Below are 26396 nucleotides of genomic sequence, written 5' to 3' on the forward strand. Positions count from 1 at the left end.
TTGGAAAAGAGCATCATTTGGGCAAAGTCTCTCTCTTCAACGCTCGCTGTAAACTGTGCAGACGGAAAGGAGACGCAGAGACTATGTTACTGTGTGACGGATGTGACCGAGGACATCATTTGCAGTGTTTGAGACCCAGACTGAAGTCTGTCCCGGAAGGAGACTGGTTCTGTCCAAGCTGTCGTCCCAAGCAGCGCTCTGTCCGTCCCGTGTCTGTTTTCGCTTCGTCCCGCCGTGTGTGAGCATGGCCCCAGCCAAGCTAACACTGGTCAAGCTCCACGTGACACGTGTCACGTGTCAATATGTTGACACCAATGCCTTTGATTGGCTAGAGGGACGCATGACGAAATAAAATTCTATAAATAGGTGTGTCACTTCAAAAAGCCGTTTACGTTTCTTGAAGTGAGGTAAGACAGGATCAATCAGTCTTGATTGGAACAGTACCTTCCAGTCCAAATCACCCGTCCGTGCGTGTGTGTGTCCCTCTGAGAACACCTAACATTGGTCAAGCAAAGGCGCAGAAGGCCAAAGCTAAGAAAGCATACTCATCTACAACAGGGACATCAGGCAGTCTCCTCCACAGTTGCCCCTGTCAGCCTCACAGCTGAAGAGCTGGAGGAGGAACAGCAGAAGGTTCAAGAGCTGCAGAATCGTATCCAGAAGGCTTCCCGTCGTAGAGTATGTTTTCGCTTTGTCCCGCCGTGTGTGAGCATGGCCCCTAGTCAAGCTCCACGTGACACGTGTCAATATGTTGACACCAATGCCTTTGATTGGCTAGAGGGACGCATGACGAAATAAAATTCTATAAATAGGTGTGTCACTTCAAAAAGCCATTTACGTTTTTGAAGTGAGGTAAGACAGGATCAATCAGTCTTGATTGGAACAGTACCTTCCAGTCCAAATCACCCGTCCGTGCGTGTGTGTGTCCCTCTGAGAACACCTAACATTGGTCAAGCAAAGGCGCAGAAGGCCAAAGCTAAGAAAGCATACTCATCTACAACAGTAACACAGAAGAGGACTATAGAGTTGAATTGATCCCACAACAAGGCCGAAGTCAAGTAATATGTACAGTAATACATTTATGAAAATTAGTATTATTGTCTGTTCACCTGCCAGAGGTTGTATCTCATTACTTATTGTATCTCATTACTTATTGTTATGATAATATAATTGCTATGATATAGTAACATGTTCTATTTTACGTAAAAATTAGAACATTCCTAGAGAACTATGGTTAAAGATAGGTAGGTGATTTCATTTGATTAAAATAGCACGGGTCTGCTGGCGGAGACTTGTGCTCCGAGGAGCACATTTTCTAGTTCCAATTTGTTTTTGTATTGTATTCTGTCCGTTTCTCTAAGAATAGAGGGTTTAAGTGGTTAAATATGAAGTGGAATATGTATTATATACTCTCTAGTCTGTTCTATGTTGTTCTTGATTCTGTGGCTCTACAAGAGGATGGCCATCTATGACAGGCTATGTTGGTCTGGGTGTCTGTCTGTCCGGAACCAATCTCACAACCCACTGGAACAATCAGAGCCAATGCACGCTGCCAGTAGGCCACAGAGGTACCTCCACTCATTTATTTTAGTGGAGGTAATTTTTGAATTGAATTCCTTGGGGCTGTGATTGCGCTGAAACCTTGCCCAAATTTGAAGTCTACATCATATTAGATACATCATAGACTACTGACGTCGTAGTCATTGATGTGGATCCCGAGTTTTAATTCTATAACCGTGAACTGTAGGGTACAGTATGAACTGTACTTTCCTGTGCTTTTTTTTTGCAAATTGCTAATAAAATATTCAATCAATCAGTCAGTGAAACATAAGGCACACGTCTATTCTATTCAGTTCTATCAAGATTAACTGAATGACCTTGACTACCCAGCACCTTCAAAGATGCTCTTGACTGTCGGGGCATAAAATACTTTATAGCCAATGGATTACAATCTACAGCACACCTCCAGGCGCCAGCCACAAAGCCAAACATCAATTACTCCTGAATAAAATAGATTGTTATAATGCTTTTGTGCCAACACAGTATGAAATGTATGGTATGCGTGAAAAGTTAGTATTGCTCAGGAGGACAACCACTTACCAGCTAAGACCAAACTGAGCAAAACGATCAAGTCAAAATATGTCTACCGGTATATTGCTCTTCTCTTTACAGTCCATATAATGGTTCTTTTGTAATAGCTGATTGTTTTCACAAAACAGCCAAAATATCAAACCATTTGGTTGGTTTTGTACATTTTATAAATTAATACATTGATGATTAATATCCAAACCAGGACAACAGTGCACAGGCTCTGTTGGTGTGGTTACGTTTAAGGATTTGGAGAGCTTAAGGTTAGGGTAAGGATCTGGGGAGGGCGTTCAGAGCACCTGACAGCTTAATAGCGTTTCCTTTGCCGATGCTGTCCGACGGCTGCCTATTGAGAACCCTTTTAATTGCTTCTGACATTTGTGACACGAACACGTCTATGTCGTTAGCTTTATAACACACTTTCTCAGGTAAACCTCCACAAAAGGTCACAGGCTCAATCGTAGGGAAATTAGTTTTGACCACGTGGGAAAGAGGAGATAAGGTTTCAAAGTGCCTGGTTCGTTCTGTGTCTATGTAACAGCAGCACTCTATTAATAGTAGCTCCAACTAGCGAGGATGGCACAGCCAATTCATCAGCCTGTCCCTTACTCCACACTCCTACCAACTGCTACTTAATGACCGCTGATAAAAATAGACATTTGGAAGCTCGCTGGAAGAGCTAAGGGCATGGAGGTTGAGACAAACAGACATACACACACAGATATGCTTGCATTGATAGATATAAGAAGATGGATATGGATATATGGTGATGAATGCTCAATCAATATAAGACATTTCATTGTGAGGCAAGATCGTGATGAGAAGGCGACTTCTACTGGTCACACTTGGTATTACACACTTCATCACCAGTTTACAATTCATAAAACATTCTGTCTTTCTATGCAGGTCCATCCATACACCCCGTTTCATCATCCAAACAGAAATTGTTGAAAAGATGAAGGATTTTAAAGCATGTAATAAAGAAGAAAAAAAGGGGGGGAAAAGACGTATCCGGGACGTCAAAGGGACGTGTTTGTTTGTCCTGTGTTCTTGACTTCTCTTTGGTCCAAACCGACCTGAGAAACTACTGTTCAAGTTCACTTCAAGTTTAAAGTAAAAGGTTGATTCACGCCTACACAGAATCTTGATTTATTTGCCGAGTCGCAAGGACCGCCCTCAAGACATTTTCTTCTTTAAACAATGGATCTTCGGGTGATTCATTCCATGCACCACAGTACAACAAGCAAGTGGTGTGCATGTTACCTTCTCTTTATCTGATATGAAACTCAGCCAGGCTGTGGTACTGCCTGCAGGTCTCAGTCAGGCTTGGTCCCTGGAGGGCCGTCGTGCGGAGGTGACTGCATTGAGTAGTTCAGAGGGATGTCCAGACCCACCATTGGCCCTACTATGCTCAACCACGTCACCACGTAGTTCACCTGTCTGAAAAACAAAAGAAAACTCAACCCATTAAGACCCGAGGCGGATTCTACAAATGCCTTCTAAATCAGTAGTTCCCACACTTTCAAGATGTTTAAAAATATTCAAAAATAGCAGATGTTCAAGCTAGCAAGGCGGCAGAAAGTGACGCGCTGTGAGCTTGTATCTCAGCTATTTTCAAATAGCCAAATATGACAGATGCTTTACTGGGTTAACATACTGTACATATTGTACCTGACAAATCTTCTGTATTGTTAAAGGTGGCGCAAGTGATTTGTATTTAAATTTAAAGTGTTAAATAGCTCTATATTCCTGTAGTAAGCATTGCTGTATAGAGCATTTGTTCAGTAACAGGGGTCTTCCCTGTCTCTCCAGCTCTTTTATAACATTTTCAGTTCGGTATACCAATATCATCCAATGAGAAAAGAGAGCAGGATAAACAAGTGAAATTGAAAGTGATTAAACAAAGGAATGAGCAGATTTTTTTTTAAACTAGAACACAACTATCCCATAACCCCAGAGGGTCGTTGGGACACCACAGACGATCTGTTCTCTCCATCCCTCTCTGTCCTCGGCAGCTCTCATTGCCTCACTCAGTCAGTTGAGTCCATTCTCTGATGTTTTTTCTTTTGTCTCCCTCATCTCCAGCCACCAAACAATGATTACTTAGAATTAGAGCTTAAACTTTTTCAACAAAGTTTTTGTTTAAAAAAACAAAACACACTTACAGCACCTCTAGATATACTGATCAGGACAGATGGAGAAAGATGGATAGATTTGACACCAACCTCTGCTCCTCCAGAGCAGCCTGCATCACAGGCCTCATGAACTCCTCTGTTCGACACGGGTGGAGGAAAAAGAAAGACTGGCCCAGAAATGGATGCTCCTATCAGGAAGAAAAATCACAATCACACTCATTTACACATAGGTGATGTTAAGCCTAGTTCAGACTAAACTGCACTGAAAATAGCCAAATCTACAAACTCTGAGCTTGAAGATCTAATATTTTAGGTGTGCTGCTTCATACAAACAAAGCATAAATTAACTCATTCCCTGCCTAGAACGCAAAAAACGTAATTATTTCCAATTATACCAATTATGCCAAAAACGTAAAAAAGTTTTTGTTTTTTTTTTACCCAAAGACCAAGGAGATATGATTTGTTGAAGATCTAGACTCCTATCCACTTCCTTGTTAACTTAAAACTTTAAAATTCTGTATCTCGGCTCCTGAGTACTTTTTTTTTTTCAATGAAAAATCTCTGGCAGTGGGCAAACGCGGCCAGAAATAATTCAGGCAGTGAATGAGTTAAGGATTAGAACGTTGCAGATAGAAATCACAGTGGTCCGAATTTCCCCATAGGCTTTAAACGGCTATATAAGTAACTATGCTACAGTATATAAGCGGAGAGAGAAAGAGAAAAAGACAGTGACGAAACTCTATGAAAATGGGTATTTAGAGACTCCAGTAAAAAAAAAACTATTTTCAGCTCATGTAACAAAGGCAGAATGTTGTAAATCACCGGTTCCCAAAGTGGTGTCCGGGGACCCCCAGGGGTCCTTGAGGGGGTCCCCAGTTAAATGATTGGTAAGTCTGAAAGTGTCCAAATTGTACACTCTCATAGTTATGGGGGTCTGTAACTGTAAAAAGTTTGAGAATCATTGTTGTAAATGAAAGGAGAAATACAGTAATACACAGTGATAGATGAGATGAGATGTACCTGTTGTGTGATGGTGTTCAAAGGACTGTGCTGTAGTCTGAGTCTGTAGCTGGGATGAACAGATCTCCAAACCTCCTCCAGAGACAGACTCCTACCGTCTGACAGCAGAACAGACAGACAATTAGAACAGATCTCCAAACCTCCTCCAGTGAGAGACTCCTACCATCTCACGGCAGAACAGACAATTAGGGGATCAACAGTTAATCGAACTAATCGATTTAATTGTAAACATCGATAGTTAAAAAAAAAATCCTATTCCTATTTTGTGCATGTAGTGAAAATATCTACCTTACGCGACAAAGAAATAACGTTTAAAAGGTTAATCGATTAATTTATGTATAAAAATGCGCACGTGCACACACACACACATACTGTACGCTCGCACGCACATACACACACACACACACACAAACAAACACACAAACAAACACGCAAACACACACACACACACACACACACACACACACACACTTTACTGACCCAGAGTGAAGACTCTAAAATAGAGAACAGGTGTGCTGTAGCTACAGGAGTAAAGGACGTGATATTCATATTGAAGCGCTGTGCTGCCATGTTCAGCTACCACACACACACCATCATCATCATCATCATCTCTGGTGCCAGGTGCATCATCTGATGTGACCGAAGCAGAAAAACACATCTGTGGAGAGAGAGAAAGAAAGAGAGACATAGAGTAGAATCTTTACTGTCTTGTCCATTGTTTAGCTGCAATCTACTGCAAACTCAGCTTAAAACTGTGCAGTATTTCTTTCTTTTGTTGAGGATGTAATGTTTTGGGAGGGGAAGAGAGGTGACATACAGTATGTGACTTGAAGACACAGCTCTGGTTACTTGTAGTCAACTGCAATGCATCTAAAACAAACCACATCCACCACAGATGATGGAAGCAAACTGTTTTTAACCCATTAAAACCGGGAAAGCAAGTGTGATATTTTAGATTTTAGCTATATGTATAGCAACATACGGTTTATCAGAAAACCAGGCAAGATTTAGAACAAGTGGTTTAGAACAGTGGTTCTTAAAAATAGCAGATCTATAAGCTCCTTGACAAGCTCCTTGACATGAAAAAGTACAGATTTAGAAGGCATTTGTAGAATCTCATACCAATGCATTTAAATAGCAGGTATTTTTATTTTATTAACTTCTTTAACACATTTTTTGTCGATTTTCTATTCTGCTGGTGTCCCACCTGTTCTTTACCCGGTCCCTGTAGGTGTCCCTCTGTCAGTCTGTCTGTCTCTTGGTCTCCCTCAGGACTGGACTGCATGAAGACTGTTCTCATCATTGTCTTCTTCATGTAGCCTTCTGCTGAGCCCTGTGCCACATGACATTGACATCACACTGTGAATACATCACATCTTCTCCTCTGTGCATTATTAAAGGGCCACTTTAATGAATAACTTTAGAATTATTAACAATTTATTTACATAATTTCATGTATAACTCATAGTATAAACGGTTTAACAAAAATTGTGTGTGTGTGTGTGTGTGTGTGTGTGTGTGTGTGTGTGTGTGTGTGTGTGTGTGTGTGTGTGTGTGTGTGTGTGTGTGTGTGTGTGTGTATGAATTAATTAATGTTTTTTTCCCCCCCATGTCTTGTCCTTCAAAAACAAACCCTAGCGGGAACCCCCCCAAAACAAGACACCAAAACATAATTATACAAAATTCACTTCCCAATAACAACAAATGTGTGTCAAGGTGTGATAATGTTAGCACACTTACATGGGGCTTTTAAAGACGCACTTCACCCCCGAAATGATGGTTTAAATAATAAATATGGTTTAAAGTGGTTAAACTGATCTTGATGCTATAAACTAATTTAGCTGGGGGACCCCCTGGAACCACCTCAAGGACCCCTGCTGGGTGTCCCCGGAACCCACTTTGAGAACCACTGTTGTCCCAGACTGTCAGAATGCTCACCTCCACCTGTTCCCACACCCAGCCGTCTCCCAGACTGTCAGAGTGCTGCAGGAAGAGCTGGCAGCATCGCAGGAAGACCTCCTCATCCAGAACACTGCTGTTCATCTCTGATGACTGACAGGAGGGACAAACACTGTCAATCACCCAACGGGATGTGCGCATGTAGTGAGATCACAACTAGTAGTATTTTCCACAATGGTATAGAGAATTATCAAATTGTCTTGCACTTGAGAAGCTCACCTTTGCCATTAAAAAGAAACCTGCCATCTTTCAAGAAATTTGGGGACAGTTCATACAGTTTATGGAAGGTAATCCTTTGGGACCTGTGTAAATATTTCTGCTAATAATTCTGCTACTTCATACTGTGGGAAGAAAGACCATGACCATATCGGTTTTTGTTATTTTGATGTTTTTGTAATGTATTTTTCTGTTTTTGGTTGTCATGTTGTTATTATGTATGTGTATGATTTCTATGTGATGTCTTTTTGCTCTGTTTTTGTTTGATTATTTATAGACATTTAATACAAAAAACATATTGTTATGTTGTTATATAATTGAAAATGCCAATAAATATATTGTTTAAAAAATAAGTAGTATTTTCCATCATTAAATATAATGTGCCAGAATCTTGATAGTTCATTTTATGGAGGGTTTGTGTCCAAATCACGTTGAATGAATATTGTCATTGCAACATTCAGGAAAAAATTTATATGAAATATATATATATATATATATATATATATATATATATATATATATATATATATATATATATATATATATATATATATATATATATATTCATTCGTCTCACACACACACACACACACACACACACACACACACACACAAACAATTATGTAGATAGTATATTGTCGTCCACTTGTAGCCATTCATTGTCATCTGGATGCTGTGTCCTGTTGGTAACAGGATAGCTGGGCACCAAAGAAGAGTGGGCACCTCTGTGTTATTTTTTCCAAAATGTGTTTTTTTTATTTTTAAGTAAAGTAAAGTATACATGATTAGAACATGCTTAAACAGTCGACAATTAAGGTCTAAAATTTCTACAATTGATTAAAAAAAATCTACAAAACCAATACATATCCAGTCATTTTGGGGCATAAACAAGAAAGTGAAGGATACAATTAAAGGAGGAGTTCACCCAAAAAATTACTTATTTTCTATCAATTGCACACCCTATGAAGCCTTGAATCCATGGATTCTTTTTTGTTTTTGTCGCATTCCTAAGCTAATAATTTGATTCCCGTCTCCCAGCGGCTAATGTATCCGGTAGGAGACACAAAGTAGATTATTTGTGTCTCCTACCGGAAATACACACGGTCATCAAATTATTGTTTTAGGAATGCCACAAAAACAAAAATAAATCCATGAAATCAAGGCTTCATGGGGTGTGTAATTGATAGAAAATAAGTAATTTTTTGGGTGAACTCCTCCTTTAAGTCTGATAATGATGTACCATGCACATCATGTATACTTTAGAGTAATTAAGAACATTTTTCAAATATTTAATTATTCTCGAATTTTGGACAAAATAGCCAATTTTACATCGAGGTGCCCAGATGTCACTAGTGCCCACCTATCCTGTATCCATCCTGTCTGTCAGTCACCGTCAGTCACAACAACATTGCTCTGCGTACGCACGCTACGCTACGCTACGTTGCTTGCCACTGCACACAAGCCGCATGGAAACGTGGCAGAACGAAACATATTTCAATATTCATGTTTTGCTGCAATGGTACTTACTGAGGAGATGAGCAATTTGGAATGACTGACAAATAAATTCGTGTTACTTGTGGAATTGGCACGCAGTCTGTTTCTTTTCCGGGTTACTTACAAGGAGTGTTGAAGAAGGAGAGGTCACAACGCGTAACGACGTTGTACGAGCAAACTGGAGCACGTCAAGCGCCGGGGTGGACTGTCACAGAAATATTGCGAAGGTGTGTGTGTGTGTGTGACCAACTATGTGTAACCGTTCGTTGTGAAATAATCAAGAAAATAAACACATATCCCAATCCCTCGTTGATTTGTGAACTCTTGTTTTTTGATGTGCACACAACTGGGGTTCGCGACCCCCAGGGGGGTCCTCAAATTATTTTGGCGGGTCCCCAGATGATCAGCTTAATGTGCAACATTGTTTTCTCACTCAACATAAACAAACCAACATACAGTATAAGAACATAGTCAACATACATACTATACAGGTATAGCCCTGAAACATGATGACTGTCATACCATGACAGATCGACGAGCGTGAACCATGGCTAACTATACAGGGTATCTACATATCTCTAAAGTTACAATTTAATTTAATGACTTTTAAGACCTTTTTAGTTCGAAATTCGTAAATATTATGTAAGAAAGAACCGAGTCAAACTAAATGTAATGCCTCAACTCCTACATTCCAAGTGTCTGTCAGGGTGGGGGGTCCCCAGTTCAAATATGATTATTTTGGGGGTTCACGGCCTGAAAAGTTTGGGAACCCTTGCACTAGCCTCTATAATTTGGCCGAGGTATAAAAGAGCACAGAGACTGGACAGTGTGTGAGCTGTCAGGTTATTAACACACATGCTGCATACAGGCTGCATGTTAATAACTCCAAGTCGCATTACCGCATGAAACTGAAAGGTCTGACCTTGCCTGGTTAAGGATTATCATTACTTTGAATCTAGCGCCACCATCGGGTATCAAAAAGTACAGCTTGCCTTGCACCACCATGTGGAGCTCAGCTCATTGACAACTGCGTCGACAGACAGTCATCAGTCATGATCTGTGCTGTTAAGAAATACTACCCCAATAAAAGAATATAGTAGTATTAATTAACAGACTCTATAATGAGACAAAGATATAATAATTCAAGGATTATAGTGTTACATACGCGTGTCCACCCTGGTTTACTTTATTATTTTTCTATTATTTATATTATTTTGTTATTGTATTGTTATGCTAGCACAGTTCTACGGAGCCGTCCCACCACCAATCTAGCTGTTTGCACTTGTAGTGCATCTCAATTCCATTCCATCAAACCTCCGAATCCAGTTTGCCTCCCAGTGGCGAGATTTGACATCTCCTTCTTTAATATACTCCTTGGTGACAACGTCACTGCTGTTTTTTGTTTGTTTTGTTTGATTGTTTTGTTAAACAAACCAGAGCCTCTTGTTCTTATTCCTTAGTAAAAAAAGAAAAATATGTAGATGTTTTTTCTTCTTATATATATATTTTTTTTTAACAAGGAATGTATAAACAATTATTTTACACTAATGCCTGTACCAAAACCTGTGTCCCCCCACCAACCACTAGATGGAAGCAAATTACATCATTTGTGGACTTCTACTGATCTAAGTAACAGGCTCTTTTTGGATGAAGCCTTTCAGTCTTAAAGCAGAGGTCATATATAGTTATAGGCAGGAATACGGTCTTAGTACTTTCATAGTTTAACCATAACATGCCTTCTCAGTTTCTGAGCATCAATCAATGATATGGATGGATGGCCAGTGTTTATGAAATAGTCTTTAGCACAGAATAGATGGGAATTTCTATAAATGAGGTCTAACATGGTATATAATAGTAGTAGATTGTCCATCTGATTGCATGCATTTTATTCAGACTTCTGTTTAGGAATGGCTTCCAAAACAGAAGTCTGAATAGAATAAAATGTATCATCCTTTAGCAATGGAAATGCGGATTTAGTATAGTGTGCGTACACACACAACACACACGCACGCGCTCGCGCGAGTACGCACACACACGCACACAGTCACTGTCCTCGCTTGCACAGTGCTTTGGTTGGTGATGCTTTGGAAAGCTAATTTGAGGAGAGCGTAGCAAATAGGATCTTATCTATGGACCGCTGGTCCCCTTTCTTTATAATCAGTCTTGCTGTCCTCTCACTTAACTCTGGGTTTATGATGTTCATCTTATATTTCCAGACGACCAGTTATGACCTGCTCCATCACATAAAGTAAAGGCCAGTGTAGAATGTAGACCCCCTTGGGCCCCTTCTCTAGCCTACTCCCTGTGACTGCGTGGCCATGCGCACAAATATGAATGGGTGCTAATGCTAATAATCCCTGAATCCCTGCAAGTAGACAGCACATATGACTGATTTGTTTTGATTTTTTCAAAGTGTTACATTTCAGATGCGGTTGCATTTTAGATGGGACTATTGGCCCACAATGGCAGTTGAGGAAGTTTGGAATAGGACTGGACCTGTATGCCAAGTCATGTTCATGTCCTTGCATGGGAAGGCAGATTTCCTGATTGGAAGAAGATATAAGAATCAGAAATACAAGAGGGATTGGCAGCATAGCTGCAAATAACAAAGTACAAATGGAATGGGTTCAAACTCATGACATCTCAATTCGCTATGTCTACATGGTGTGGAAACAAGCCACCTTTTTTTTTCTTTACTGTTTTTACACTAACTTTAAGGCCCATTTTTATCTTCCAATGGTCTTACATTGGGTGCTGCTGAACAAGGCTCCAAAAGACTTTGTTATAGATCAATGCAAATAATGTCAAGACTTCATTGGCAAAAGATGGCAAAACAAGCCATTTATTGAAAGAATGCAAAAAAGAAAGAAAGAAAAGAAACTAAACATGAATACGGTTTTTAATCGAGCAAAATGTAACAGTTTCCACTTTGAAAAAACAGTCAACACGATAAGTTTTCAGAACGATTCTGCCCGGGATTTGTTCGGAGGCAGAAAAAACAAGGTCGTTTTTTTTGTTGTTCATACTCTTGAAACATGTAAACCTTGCAATGAAGAAAAGGAAAAAAAACAACAAAAAAAAACAGAAATCAAACACTTTGTTTTCAAAAATCATACATATAATATATATACACTTTCTTCTTACAGCATTTACACAGTTAAAGTAAAACAAAGTACCACAGAAGAACTCATCTGTCAAAAAAAACAAAACATGTAGACAGGAGAAAAGAAAAAGAAAAGCCAAGCATGATGAAGATGCAGCTGGAACGACATCACCATGTTAATGCTGAGAGAGTGAAGCAGTGGGGTCTCCCTGACATGGGAGCAGGGGTGTACCCGATATCAGGTACTAGATACCAGAAGGTATGTCTTTATTTTGTGGGAGGGGTGGGGGGACTGTACCATGCTTCTACAGCCTGGGGGTGGGGTCAAGGTTTAGAAGTCTGAGTTCAATTCGCGTTCAATTCAGGACAAGTTCAAACACAGCAAATCTTTATTTGGCATGAGAACATCTGTCCAAACGAATCAAAGAATGCTCTGTTGATAGCATGTAAAATGCATTTTCTTTGATATTTTCTGACTTGTCTGAACTGAAAGCGACCTGAGCCCAGTCATGGTTTTTGCTGTGACACACAGAAGCAAAGCGGGACCAGAGACAAGAGAAGAGCTAAAGCACAGAACAGACGGACACATGGATACTTGGTGGATGCGTGACTGAGGCGCTGCATTCACACTAAAATATGGCTTCAGGCCTTGAGATATGTCACCACCTTGTACAGACAGAGGAAGGAGTACTAGGAGAGAAAGAGTTATTTGATGGTGGGTGCCATGGTGCCCCACAACCCCCAACTAATTCAATTATTTATTGTCAACTCTTTTTCAAAGAATATGTGAAGGGAAAGAAAAGACTTGCCCCCCTTACTTGGACATCAATAAACCAGGCACTGACCAACAAGGAAAGGGAGAGACAGCAATGGACAGAGAGAAAGAATGAGAGCTGCTGTATAGAGTAAAATCAGAGGGAACCAACACGATCGTCCCTTCTTGAAAAAACTACAGTGTTCTTCAACTTCCTTACTAGCTGTGTGTTTGTGAAAAAAATGTTTTTTTGTGCGTTTTTGACTGTATTTTGACTCACATTTGACCTCCTCTATGGAACTGCAACCAAATATTATATATCAGGTAACAATGTTCCTGAACCGGTGTCATTTGAGTGTGTGTGTGTGTGTGTGTGTGTGTGTGTGTGTGTGTGTGTGTGTGTGTGTGTGTGTGTGTGTGTGTGTGTGTGTGTGTGTGTGTGTGTGTGTGTGTGTGAGTGAGCATGAATGCATGTATATGTATTTGTGTGTTCAGCTGCAGACACAACACCATAACAATGTCCCCTTCTCCTTCCTCTGTCAACCCAAACCAGTGCCTGGATACGGCATTTGCAGACTCTAGCTGAACAAGTCAAAACTGTTTATCCTCAACATTTTGCATGTCAACGTTAATAGTCATTGTCATCATTACCACGTCATCGTCACTTGCGCGTCCAGGTAGCTCATCAACTGCCCCCCCTATCAATGTAACATACATTAAGCAACTATATATTCATTCTTGAATCCGAATCAGATTTTCTGTTCATACAGTCAAGTTCCTTAAAAGTCACTCTGTGTGCCAGCATTGCTGATTGTCCAAAGAGAATTGTGTGTTTTGACCAACGAGCTGAGCTCGGTGTCAACTTGTGCGTGTCATGGGATCTTTCTCCAAGCTTTTGAGAGTGGCTGGCCATTTAAAATGACACATCGCCTTGTTCACCTTGTAAAAAGCAACTAAATGCAGTGAAATGCATCTTGATCTCAGTTGTTCAAATGTGTAGATATAGTATGATTTTTTGTGGCGTCATACTGTCCAATTTTGTGTTGGGATGGTGGGATGCTAGTTGGGCTTTGTACTTCTGTCCTCTCCTTCTGTTTGCCTATCTCAAATAAAGGGAGTCCATTCGTTTGTCCAACAGGCCCATTTGTTCTTAAAAAGCAAACAAAAAAACTAAAAAGGAAACAAATAAAATGTGTTTTTCATTACTGTGTGTATGTCTGTCCATCCAGTTTAGGTTCTAGACACAGCGATGTCCTCATGTCTGCCTGTCTGTTTAGAAACATGCTATTCCATGTGTCCATCATATTTGAAGTAAACCATATACAATCTTTCTGTCCATGTGACTGTCAGTTACAGTTAGAATGGTAGACATAAAGACTTTGTGTCTATCTGTCTCTCCGTTTTATTCTAAACACAGGAGACTTTAAGACAGATTTCTCTGTCTGTCTAAACGTGGGAAAATTCTGGTCTGTCTGGCTGTCTATGCTGCTGTACAGTCTCCAAGACAATGCGACACTCTCTCTCCCTTTTATTTTGTTCCCAACAAATAAGAGTCTTTCGCATCCAATCCGTCTGTCTTCCTTGACTGTCTGTCCCACCAGCCATCCAAACGTAGAAACCTTTCCAGCAGTTTTTCCGGTCCATTCAAGTTGCCGAACCCTCCCCCCTACACGTGGGAGACTTTCTGTGTCTCCCTGGCCTGTTTGATGCTGTACAGCCACTTGATGACCCTGGCGTTGCGCTCCACGGCCGAGATTCCATAGGGCACGCGCTCGCCGGCCTCCTCCTCCTCGTCATCGCCCTCGTCCCCGTCCGACAGGCCCTCGTTGGAAGAGTGCCGCGACCGCTCGCAATCCGACGAGATCATGGACGCCGACCGGAAGTTGAGGCTGACGATGTCCGAGTTGGCCCGTGCAAAGCTCTCGGGGCCGACCGCCTCCAGCTCCTCGGGGTCCAGCCCGCAGTAGTTGAAGAAGCGCTCCACGTCGGCACCCGCCCGCGCATACCGGTCCGACAGGTCCGATTTGGACCGGTGCAGGGAGGGCCTACGGGCCACGGAGGAGCCGAGTTCGAGCTCCAAGTTTGGGTCGCAGGTCAGTGATTGAGGGGCGTCGTTGTCGCAGGGCGAGGGAGGCGGGCGAGCGGTGTGCATGGAGAGGGACAGGGGGGGAGGGGGAAGGGTCGCAGGGTTGGGTTTCGGGGGAAGGGGAGGTGCGGAGGAACTGCTTGAGCGGGCGACGCGGAGCGGCTTGCCGTTGCAGAGCCGCAGGAGGTCAGAGGATGAGTGGGAGGTGAGGAGCGGAGGCAGAGGGGAGTAGGAGCGCTCCGGCCCTCCTCCCTCGCCGCCTCCTCTCTCGTCGAGCACGCGCCTGCTCAGGTTGAGGTTACAGCCCTGCAGTGGACTGCGGCGGCCGCCACCGTTGACGGGCGGGACTTTGAGCGAGTGGGAGAAAGATCGTAGCGAGTGGGAGGTGCTCGGGCTGGGGGCTTCTAGCGGTGGGTCATTGAGCGTCATGGTGGATCTGTAGGTCAGCGGCATCCTGGTAGGACAGAAAAACAAACAAGAATGAGAAGTCTAAAAATTAAGACGGCATTGTGACACTAGATGTGTTAGATGCCATGTTTAAGGCCACATTTAAGGATGGAATTATAACATTTTGCTTTGAGTCAGTTAACAAAATAACCTTAGTAATATTATGACAATTATTCCAGTTAATTGTGTCCTGTATGTTGTCATCCCAATTCATTACCGTGATGGTGTCCAGCTCCTGGCCCCGCCTCCTGATGACCTCATCAGCACGGCACTCTTGGCCCCACCCCCCAGCCCTTCAGACCCCGCCCCTGAGGAGGAGGAGGAATTAAGGAGGTTTTTCAGGATCTCCAGGTTTAAATTCTCTCGTTTACTGCCGGCGCCACTTGTCGTGGCGCATGTGTCCGACTTTGCGTTATTATTGGACGCTTTGAATGACGTCCCACCTCCATTTCCTCCTCCTCCAATCCCAGAGCCCCTCTTGGCGAGGAGGGCGGGGCAAACAGGGGGCTTGGCCAGGACAGGGGGCTTGATTGGCTCCTGTTTGGCATTGATGACCTCCTGGCTCTTGACATACTTGGCCTTGTCGGCTTCGAGTCTCTCCACCGCACTGAGGCGCTTTGGGTTGGGCTCAATCTAGAATACAATAAAAAATGTATCCATAAAAATGTACAGTATGTACAATTATGAACTATAAAACAATATGATGTACAATACAATATTTGAAATTCTTTATTAGGAATAACCCCTTGAGGTGTACCATTTTGTTTTCAAGGGGGTCCTCACTTAGGTACAATATAATGACATAAGCCTAATACATCCTCAGTCATATAGATCCTTGATGTGAAGAATAAGATCTATGATTATTCCTATTCATATTGACATTATAATTCTTCCACCGCTAATGACTATTTACTATCACATAATTAAAAACACTTCTATTGGAACTGTTTCTTTCAAGCTTACAGTTGTAAAACAGTGGTGTTCAATCTTAATTATTAAAATACAGTCTTAGAATTCCAAACGTCCATTCCAAAAAGTGGAATAGTAGCACTCACAGCCTTTTACTGTGCTCAACAGTTGAATGTGTTTATATATTGTTGCTTGTCGGATGGAAACCTCATATATCCATATATTACTTTTCAGGATTCAAATAAAAAATAGCTGATCTACAAGTTCAAAATGTGTTGCGATGAGACGTGTTTTGAGCTTGTGAGTCGGCTATTTTTGCTACTTTTTAATTTGCATCCTGAAATATGGAGATACAAGGTTTCTGCCCGACAGCGGCGATATGAAAACAAAAAACAAAAACAAAAACAAAAACAACAACAACAACAACAACAACAACGACATGTTGTGCTGCTCCATCACGTGTACACGCACCCAAGGGCCAGCGACCGCAGTGCCCACCTGTCTCCTGAAGTACTCGGGCCCCTTGTTGAGGATGCGGAGCGGCACGGCGGAGCTGTAGGGCGCGGCCGGGCCCGGGGCCTTGCTATCTGCCAGGGCTGGAGCCAGTGTCTCTGTCGGCATGGCAACGAGGCGGCTGGGGGGGGCGGCCGTGGTGGCAGCGGCGGGTGCGGCGGGGGGCTCGACGGAGGGCGGGGGCGCCGGAAGACCCCCAAAACATGAAGACACAAAAGAGGGGGGGAAAGAGGTGGAGAGGGAGAACAGAGGAGAGGAGGGGTGTCTATAAAGAGCTGAGCCCTCCTGTCCTCCACATCGCTGTGCTATGTGGGAGGGACCCAGACAGCTGGAACCAGAGAGTGTTTATAAGTGCTGGCTCCTGCCTTGGTCACGCACACTGAGCACCCTGTACTACTCTATGCTAGCTCTAGGCCTTGGACTGTGTGCGTGTGTGTGCGTGTCTGTGTGTGTGTGTGTGTGTGTGTGTGTGTGTGTGTGTGTGTGTGTGTGTGTGTGTAGCCTGCTTTGTGACTGTGTCTGTGTGTAAAAATAAGCATCACCTTGCAGCTCAGACACACCCTTGGTAACAGCAGAGACTTTGCACTCATCAGATGAATGTCTCGTACTAATGCAGTATGGTGCTGTAAGTACCAAATAGCAAAGTAACAAACAATACTCTGAATGTCCGCTTACTACTGCAGTGCAGTAAGTTCCAAATATCAAAGTAACAAACAGTACTTTTTAATTTGTGTGTCATATGGCGATGATGGCTGAGGCTCTTAGGAAATACTATTGTGCTATTGCTGCCGTGTCAATACTATGACAGACTTCAAACAGACAGAAACTTGCTTAGTTTATCTCAGTTTCTATTAACAGCAGAGTAATAGAGGTTTGGCTTCTACTGGTCCTTAGCTAAGAGACGTGAGGTGGTGCGATGTGTGTAGGGGACAGTTTGGACCCACGGAAAGGAAATAATATCCAAGTAAGAAGTGAGTGCAGGAGAGAGATTAGAGGAAAGAGAGAGAAAGGAGAGGGAGGAGAGAGTGATGATCACACTTCGGCTCAGCGGTGCGGATCAGTGCCTCCACAGGGCCGACACAGCAGCAAAGGATGATGGGAAGTATTTGCCCTCCTCCCCCCTCTGTCTCTCTCTTCAGCCAGACAGCCGGCCTGGAGAAAACCAAAAAGAAGTAGACAGAACCAACCAATAGGATTAGAGCTTTGCGATGACATGACACACTTAGCAACAGTAGCAGAAACAGCTGGAGGCTGTGACGCAAGCACGCACGCACGCACACACAAATATGCAAGATAGGAAGACACGTATACATACATACACATACATGAATCACAGTAACAAACATACACACTACAGGACAAATTATCACAGGAGACAAACACACTATCTATGGCACACACACAAATGCTCACTGACTACACACACACACACACACACACACACACACACACACACACACACACACACACACACACACACACACACACACACACACACACACACACACACACACACACACACACACACACACACACACACACACACACACACACACACACACACACACACACCGAGAGCAGGAAGGCAGGACATGCAGTCAAGATCAATTGTCTAAAAGCTACCACCAGTCATATATACCTTATGTCCACAAGCTAATAAAATGAAAGAATACGAATTATGTATGGCTAGACTGATTTTAGTTTTCTGTTATTTCAATCAGGGGACCCTAGGATTATGTATTTGAAATAAAACATTAATTCAATGTAACAAACTGTAAGTAAGTTTTGTCGATGAACTCCAGTTGAAATGACGGCTCATTCATGGGGAACAGAAAAGCCCATTAAAAGCTTTAGATAAGGACACCCCCTGGGTTGAGTGAAGGCTTTCACAGAAGAGCTTGAGAATGCCGAGTCACCATTTGGAGCCTTGACACTGATAGTGGTGGGACTATGAAGTATAAAATCACTGAATGATGGCAGCAGTAACACTGTACAATGAAATCAGAAATCCCCCAGGGTTGAATACATAAGACCGGTTTGCATTGGGTTCCCATGGAGGTGTAAAAAGAAGGTGTTCATTCTCTAACTAAACTGATTGGTTAATTAGATAATAAACAATTACTAGGACCAATGGTTTGGAGTCATCTCCAAAGTTTAAGCTTATTCTACTGTTAAGCTTAATTTCTCTACTTGCAATAATAAAAAATATATACTTTATTGCAGGTTCGCACAATACATGTGATCCATTTTATCATAATATCTTACAGGTTTTCTTCACTTGTTTAATTCACCCTGCATCATGTTTAAACCTTTGTTAAATACATATACAAACAGAAATGTATAATACAAAGAAAGATTTACTTTTACACTTCATGTATTTCTGAGACCCATTTACTTGCAATAAATATGAACACCACAAAAAAACACTTTGATAGAGTGTCATAAAACACTGCCAACATAGTTGAGGAGATTAAGTTGTTCTGGTAGTGAGGTTTGATCTCATATATAACATTATTTCCAAAATACTGGGGCTGAGCAAAAAATAAGGTTGAGCAAGCAATTTAACAAATATCAAAAGGAGTTCCTGTGCTGTAAGCTACAGTAGGCTGAATAAAACATGATATACTGACAGTCTCAAAACAGGAAGAATATAGTTAACATCAGCCTAAAAAAACAGCATGTAAAATAGCTTTGTGTTACGCTCACACATGCACAAATGCACACACTCAGTAAAAAGGTATCAGCAGTGGACCAGTTGCAGTGATGAATGGTTCATAAATTACACAGCTCAGTAGCCGTGTTTTAGGGCCATGGTTTAGTACTTTTAGTACTAATGTGGTGGATAAATAATGCTATTGTTTATGTGAGTTTGCTTTTAGTGTAGTTGGTCAAAATGTTTTGGGAGGGAAGAGATAATTACTGAACAGTCATCATACTCTACTTTATTCCATTTGTATTCCTCTAACCTAGGGTTTTACATTTTACAGTTGATGAATCTAAAGCAATATAAAGTGACATTTGTTCCAGAGAAAACCTTTTCAACCCATGAATAAACAATGCAATAAAGAGGAGACTGACAGAATGCTTTTGCATTTTAGGAATTCATAATTTATCATGCCAATAAAGCTTGTTTCTTTGTTAAGACAAAGAAAACAGAGACAGAGAGTCTCTTGGTTCATGGATGAGGAGGACATAGTTAGAAAAGTTTTAAACGTCAAAGTCATGCATATCATCCAGGCTCTAGCAGGGACACAAACCAAAACTCAACATATTAACTTTAGCTTAGCTCATATATTTTTTGACAGGATTCAAGGTGAATCTATAGTCACTGAAAAGCTACCATCTCTGACTCAGTAGTAATGTTTGCCTTAATTTCTGCCTTGTTTACCAACAGGATGCTTTAATTTGCAGAGTCACCCTACATACCGGTATGTCATTACCAGATCAACTATTGCATTAGTTAGCAGAGCATTTCTCATTCTGTCCTGGTTCGTTTTCAAATCAAACAGGCTCAGCGAAGGGGTTGTTTTTTTGCTGCTAGATTAATCACAGCTTTCCCAACCCTCAGGTCTAGAGTCAACAACAGCAGCTAAATGACCCAATTTGGGTTCACAATTGGAACATCGTTTTAATTAAAATGTTGTACTGTGTGTAGGAGGCACCCTCACGCTTCCACCAGTTAATTTGCTGACTACACAACTACAACATTTAGGCTTTAATTCCATCTCAGGATCTGTTGTAAGTCATCTCTCCGCTCTGCCCTCAGGTTCCTGTCTTTCTTCGCTGTTCTGTCTCAATAACTCAGTGAGAAAAAGCAATGGTCTCTTTTTTTCTGCAAGAGGCTTACAGCTGAAAGTCTGGAGGATGATGTTTGTATTGAGGCTTACTCCCAAGCTGAAACTCTAGAGGATGATGTTTGTACTGAAGCTTACTCACAAGCTGAAACTCTAGAGGATGAGTTTTGTACTGAAGCTTACTCACAAGCTGAAACTCTAGAGGATGAGTTTTGTACTGAAGCTTACTCACAAGCTGAAACTCTGAAAGTTGATAGTTGAATTGAGGCTTAAGGTCCTTACACACCATGAGCGTTTATTTCATGCAATTAATTTGCTTTGTATCATGAGTACATCCACACAGAATGCAAATATTGATATGTGACGCTTTCTCGACATGTAATATTCTGAGAATATTGAATCTTACTCACAAGAGTTTCAGTTTTTGAGTAAACTTTATATTGAGGTTTACTAACAAACTGAATTAGTGGAGGATAATCTTCATTCTGCCATGTCCAGCATATTAGGCCAAGAATCCAGTTGTTATGGTTCAGCAAGCAGGCCCACCTACTGTACCTCATTAAAATGAGCAAGCACTTTGTTGCACGAATGTGTCGCTCGATGAAACTGATTTTTATTTAAGTAGACCTATAAATTAGACTACAGTTGCTGAAATCTATACACTAACTGTTCAGTGTAGCTTAGAAATCAATATAAGCCTACTCTGTTTTATTTGTGTGAAAGAGTACAGCGATTGTTTCAGTTGCTGATTTCAGGTGTGAAAATTATATTTGATCTTGGTGTTGTTCAGGCTCTGCTACATATTACTCACTGCTCAGCATACTTAATAGATGAGAACAGGGATATGTATCACAAACCCTCCCTCAGGGGAAACAAGATGTAAAACAGAGGGAGGTAAAACAGATTCAAGATTCACAAGGGTTTATTTATCACTCACTCACTCACAGTTATGGGTATAGCCTACAGCAGTGGTGGGGAAAGTACTCAAATGTTTTACTTAAAAAGTATCTAAAAAGTATCAATACTGCAATGTAGAAATACTCTGTTACAAGTAGAAGTCCGGAATTCAAAATGTGCTTGAGTAAAAGTACAAAAGTATTGGTATCAAAATGTACTTACAGTAACAAAAGTAGAAAGTACTTATTATGCAGAATGTCCCCATTTCACAAGTTTTCAAATGTATAAAATGTATAAAAATCTTTTGAAAATAGCCAATCTACAAGCTCACAATGCGTCGCATCGCGACGCATTGTGAGCTTGTAGATCGGCTATTTTCAAATGGCAGAAATGTACAGTATGTGTGTATTTCCTGCTTATTTAGGATCTTATACCGGAGTGATAGGCCGAGTTATTATTCTAGGAGTTGATACATGCTTATATGAAGGTTAATACTGCTTATTTGGAGTAATAAATTGTTGTAATCCGAAGGTACAAATATATACAAATTCTAAAAGCCATAGTGGACTTTACACATGTCACCTGAGTGGCATTTTGATTGATTAGGTCAGATGAGGGAGGAGCTGGGGGACAGTACCTACTGTTTAGAACAGTGCTGAAGCCTGTGTTTCCACATAAGACAATACACAAGTCACATGATTAATCAACAGAAGGTTACATCCACATGGGTAGACCAAGCCAATATAAATGGAGTGGATGCTCACTATCAGGACGAAGTGTTTTGTGCCTGCACCAGTGTTACTAGTTACCAGGGTGTTATTGCTGCATTCGTCATTTTCCATTGTGAGCTCCGAGAGACTGACGGTAAGAATTGAGAGTGTTTACACAACATTAAATATATATATTTCTGATATGGTTTATAGTTTTGTGTGTATATTTCATGTCAGTAATTTGTCGTTGCGTTGTTGTTTGTGTTTACTTTTTTAGGTTTATAACCTGACTCTACTTGACTACTGGTTAGTATAATAAAACCATCAAAGACACAGTTGTGTCCGCTAACTCGGTTGCTAAAATACCCTTTACAGGGGGAGATCTAATTAGTTGCATTGCTTGTGTGACTGGCTAGATAATTAATTGTACAATTACAATGTATTAATTTCTGTGTTATTCCATTGTAATTTTGGCGTTGATAAATTAGTTTATATACTGATTTTATGTTGTTTTGCCTCATATGATTATAGCCTATAGTATATAGCCTATATCTGTTGCCAGAACCATTATAATAATTGTATGCTTTTCAAAAACAAAACAAAAACAGACTTCAGGATTCACATTTAAATTGTTTCAGTTAATGTAGCCACTGGCACCTTCCCGTGACTCCATTTGGGGTCCCAACCCACAGTTTGAGATGGTTTGAATGGTATCACTGTAATCCTTAACCATCAAAACATGTGGTGTAGACATCACCTATTCTGTATTATCATGTTTGGTTTAGGATATATGATGCAAAATACATCATTTGGTTATGGTGGAAAGTAAAACACCTGCCAAGGCCACTGGGGAGCGTTTTTTTGCGATGGCTCCATATCCAAATTGTTCAGGGCCCCAAACTGTACAAGTGTACCAAGTTTCACGCTTTTATGAAAAAGTGAAGATTCACCTAAAATTTCGTACCAATCCACCGGACTATTTGTTTTTCCAGTTACCATGGCAAGGAAGGCTGATGCTGCTGAATCGAGTGTCATGGATCGCCACTGCGACATTACGATCAGCAACTGGAGTTCCCATATACTCATTAATCCCAGGTATTTGTTTATTTTTACTAATCTGTTTTCTACTCCTTTTTGTACTATTATTATCATTATTATCATTATTATCATTATTATCATTATTATCATTATTATTTTCATCAGTTGCTCTAACCAGTGGTGTTGTTTGGGGTCTCCCGGGATGACAATTGCTGCCCCCTAGTGTTCATATTTGTATGCATATATTCCCCAACTCTAAACATTTTGTTGCGGATTAATCTGAATCCATGCCTGTTAACAGTACATGTGACACATTTTCTCTTTCTCAACCCCAACAAATTGCGAAAATGGTGGATTTACAAGATTGTAGATCAACTTTTTTTGCTATTTTGTTGCTCTAACCAGTGGTGTTGTTTGGGGGTCTCCCGGGATGACAATTGCTGCCCCCTAGTGTTCATATTTGTATGCATATATTCCCCAACTCTAAACATTTTGTTGCGGATTAATCTGAATCCATGCCTGTTAACAGTACATGTGACACATTTTCTCTTTCTCAACCCCAACAAATTGCGAAAATGGTGGATTTACAAGATTGTAGATCAACTTTTTTTGCTATTTTGAAAATGGTGTCAAAATTAAAATTTATTTTTGCAGCCCCCTATTTTTTCCTGAAATTACGCCTCTGGCTCTAACTTTTGTTTTTCTTCGTACTATTAAGGATGTATGTTTCGAGTGGCAGTTGTACCAGATCTTTAACGCAAGAAATCGCCTCGTCCAAGGAGTACATGGTTGAGTTCCATAAGACGGCAAACCTTGCGAGGGGCGCTGTCGGCGTCTTCACCTACGAGCTCCAAAATCCCCGCAGCAAATTGTGCACCAAGAAGCTAGCTTACATGTTCTCTGTGCCCTTCGACTACAACCTGTACTCAAACTGGCATGCGGGGGGATTCTTTAGCATGAACACAAGTTGTGATAATAATCTTTTTCACGAGATGTATAACGGTGCCCAGAAGGGATTTCTCAGAGGGAAAGGAGGCCATTCCTTCTCTCACTCGGACGGTGATTTTAAAGTCGAGGCCACGATGACAGACACTCGCACACCTGTCATGACTGTGGAAATCTATGACGACTGTGCTGTCACCCGCTGCATTTTTGATTAATGTCTGTGTTATTTTGCATACATTTACTGTATCCTTATGTTTTCTATTTACTTACAATGAGTCTGTAAGGACAAATTATACGTAGCCTGCGAGTTAGTTCTGGCAGCATACACTCGAGAGAGATTCTATGGTGCTGGTTACAGCATCATGCAGACCCATACAGTACGTCATACTCTGACGTGGCAGTCAGCTGTCCAATCGGGCGGGTTATTTAAGCTCACCTTCATCTGTGTTCTGTCTGCTTAGTGTTTCATAGGTGTTGTCATGCAGCGTTTACTCCCACCACCACCCCAGCACCACCAGTGGGCTCTGCTATTGGTTCTGTTCCCCATGGGGGGTTGTTATGTATATATATCTCCCTGCTCTTAAAGGTTAATGATGGTTGTCTTAATTATGCTGAGCAGGGAGAAAAATGTAGCAGAGCCTGAACGCCAAAATAAAATATATTACATCCACTCTTGTATTCTCATTCTATAATATTGTTTCATATATTTGATCTGTAATATTGGTTCAATCTATTCGTGAGTTATCTGACAGAACTCTATCTTGTGGCTGTTTTTGGTAATTTGGTTAAATATGTAACCCAGTCCAATGCTCTGATCAGTGATCATCATTGAAGTAGTAACAGTGCAATCACAGTAGTAAGTAGCAGGTGTGATACTTTCCACAGCCATAAGTAATTGAGTCACACTGCCTCAGCCACACAGTTTTGTAATCTCCTGCCTACACACTGTTTTTCTGTTTAACACAGGGCCTTGGAAACCTTTGTCTTTTTACGGATGTAAAGCTGACTTTCTTCAAGTAAAGTACAAGAAAAGTTTTGCTTTGTCCTCTTTTTTTTCGTTATCTGTATAGTACTGTACAGATCCATGGTATAAGGGCAGAATAATGAGATTAGGATTATTATAGTTAAAGGGAGTGTAAGTGATCTTTTTTTGTGTTAAAACAACGTTTTTTTGTTATAAGGTTAAAGCTCTATATTGTGTTAGTAATCATTGCTATTGCGTTGTGTTTGTTCAGTAACAGGGGTCTCCCTGTCCCTACAGGTCTTTAATAAACAGAAAATACATTTTTTCAGGTGGGTTTCCCATTTCAGCCAATCAGGAGAGAGCATCCATATATCAGCTTCAATTTTACAGTGTTCCAATTCCAATTTTATCAGTAAATCAACGGTCGATTTAGCCGACTATAATCTTATGATATGTAGTCGACTAAAACTAGACTAAACATTTCAGATGACTAAAATATGACAAAAACTAAATGGAATATGATTCAAAAGACTATGACTAAAACTGAATAAAAGTTGCTGTCAAAATCAACACTACTGTAAAACTGAAACCGGACTCAAGAGCCACTGTGAGGCCTAACTGGGTTGTAAAGCCAGCTAGTAGTCCTTGAATATGCAATCCGTGATTAACTGGTTTGTAAGGCCAGCTAATCTCCTGGTACTCTGGAGAGAGTTAAGATGATCTTCGAGCGTGGCTGAGGACACTCCCTTAACCAGGGCATCCAGGGTCCTTTATACTGTTGGCTGTGTCCCCTGATGTCACTACGGTGATGTCAGGTAGTGTCAGGCATATCCATATATGGAGCGGGCTATGTCAGTTATGCCCAAATCTGGGACTATGATGTCCGTCCTGGATGTTTCGGTTATCTCCATAATGGAGTTTCCAGGAGGGGTTTTCCTGATGTCAGAGCTAGGTACTGTATATAGGCATGAAGTGGTTAATGTAGGTTTTATAATAATAATCAAAATCTACAAAGTAACTAGTAACTAAGGTTTTCAAATAACTGTAGTGGAGTAAAAGCATAACGTTTGCCTCTGAGATGTAGTGGAGTAGAAGTAAAAGTGCTGAAAATTGGAAATACTCCAGTAAAGTCAAAGTACCTCAAATGTTTACTTAAGTAAATGTACTAAGTTACTTTACACCACTAGCCTACTATAGAGCTGAGAAACTCACTCCTACAGCGATGATGGTGAGACAGAAAGAACAATTGAATATGCAGCTTAAATAGATCGCCACACTGCTCACTTGCTAGTGACAGTTACATAACCATGGGAGTACAGTGCAG

General features: G+C 41.1%; 2 protein-coding genes across 3 annotated transcripts in view; both read right to left on the bottom strand.

The window, feature by feature from the left end:
- Positions 1-632: 632 nt before the first annotated feature.
- Positions 633-9022, bottom strand: atg10 (ATG10 autophagy related 10 homolog). Its single transcript, XM_080439557.1, has 7 exons — positions 8946-9022; positions 7182-7295; positions 6451-6576; positions 5724-5901; positions 5244-5341; positions 4314-4411; positions 633-3528 (listed from the first exon to the last, which is right to left on the bottom strand). Exons 2-7 carry the CDS (start codon positions 7284-7286, stop codon positions 3405-3407), a joined length of 729 nt encoding a protein of 242 aa, XP_080295683.1. The 5' UTR covers positions 7287-7295; positions 8946-9022; the 3' UTR covers positions 633-3404.
- A 4170-nt stretch (positions 9023-13192) lies between these two features.
- fam110b (family with sequence similarity 110 member B) overlaps positions 13193-26396 on the bottom strand; it is a 64141-nt gene continuing 50937 nt past the window's right edge. Inside the window, exons 3-5 of one of the 2 annotated variants that reach the window (XM_080439551.1) lie at positions 16710-17876; positions 15520-15935; positions 13193-15309 (exon numbers count right to left, since the gene is read on the bottom strand). In XM_080439551.1, the coding sequence (XP_080295677.1) occupies positions 14436-15309; positions 15520-15935; positions 16710-16832 (1413 nt within the window). In that variant the 5' untranslated portion in view covers positions 16833-17876 and the 3' untranslated portion in view covers positions 13193-14435. Of the gene's footprint in view, positions 15310-15519; positions 15936-16682; positions 17877-26396 lie in introns of both variants that reach the window. The other variant, XM_080439550.1, reaches the window with a different exon arrangement.

This window comes from Gymnoscopelus braueri (assembly GCF_963280865.1).
Source record: "Gymnoscopelus braueri genome assembly, chromosome: 10".
Taxonomy (NCBI): domain Eukaryota; kingdom Metazoa; phylum Chordata; class Actinopteri; order Myctophiformes; family Myctophidae; genus Gymnoscopelus; species Gymnoscopelus braueri.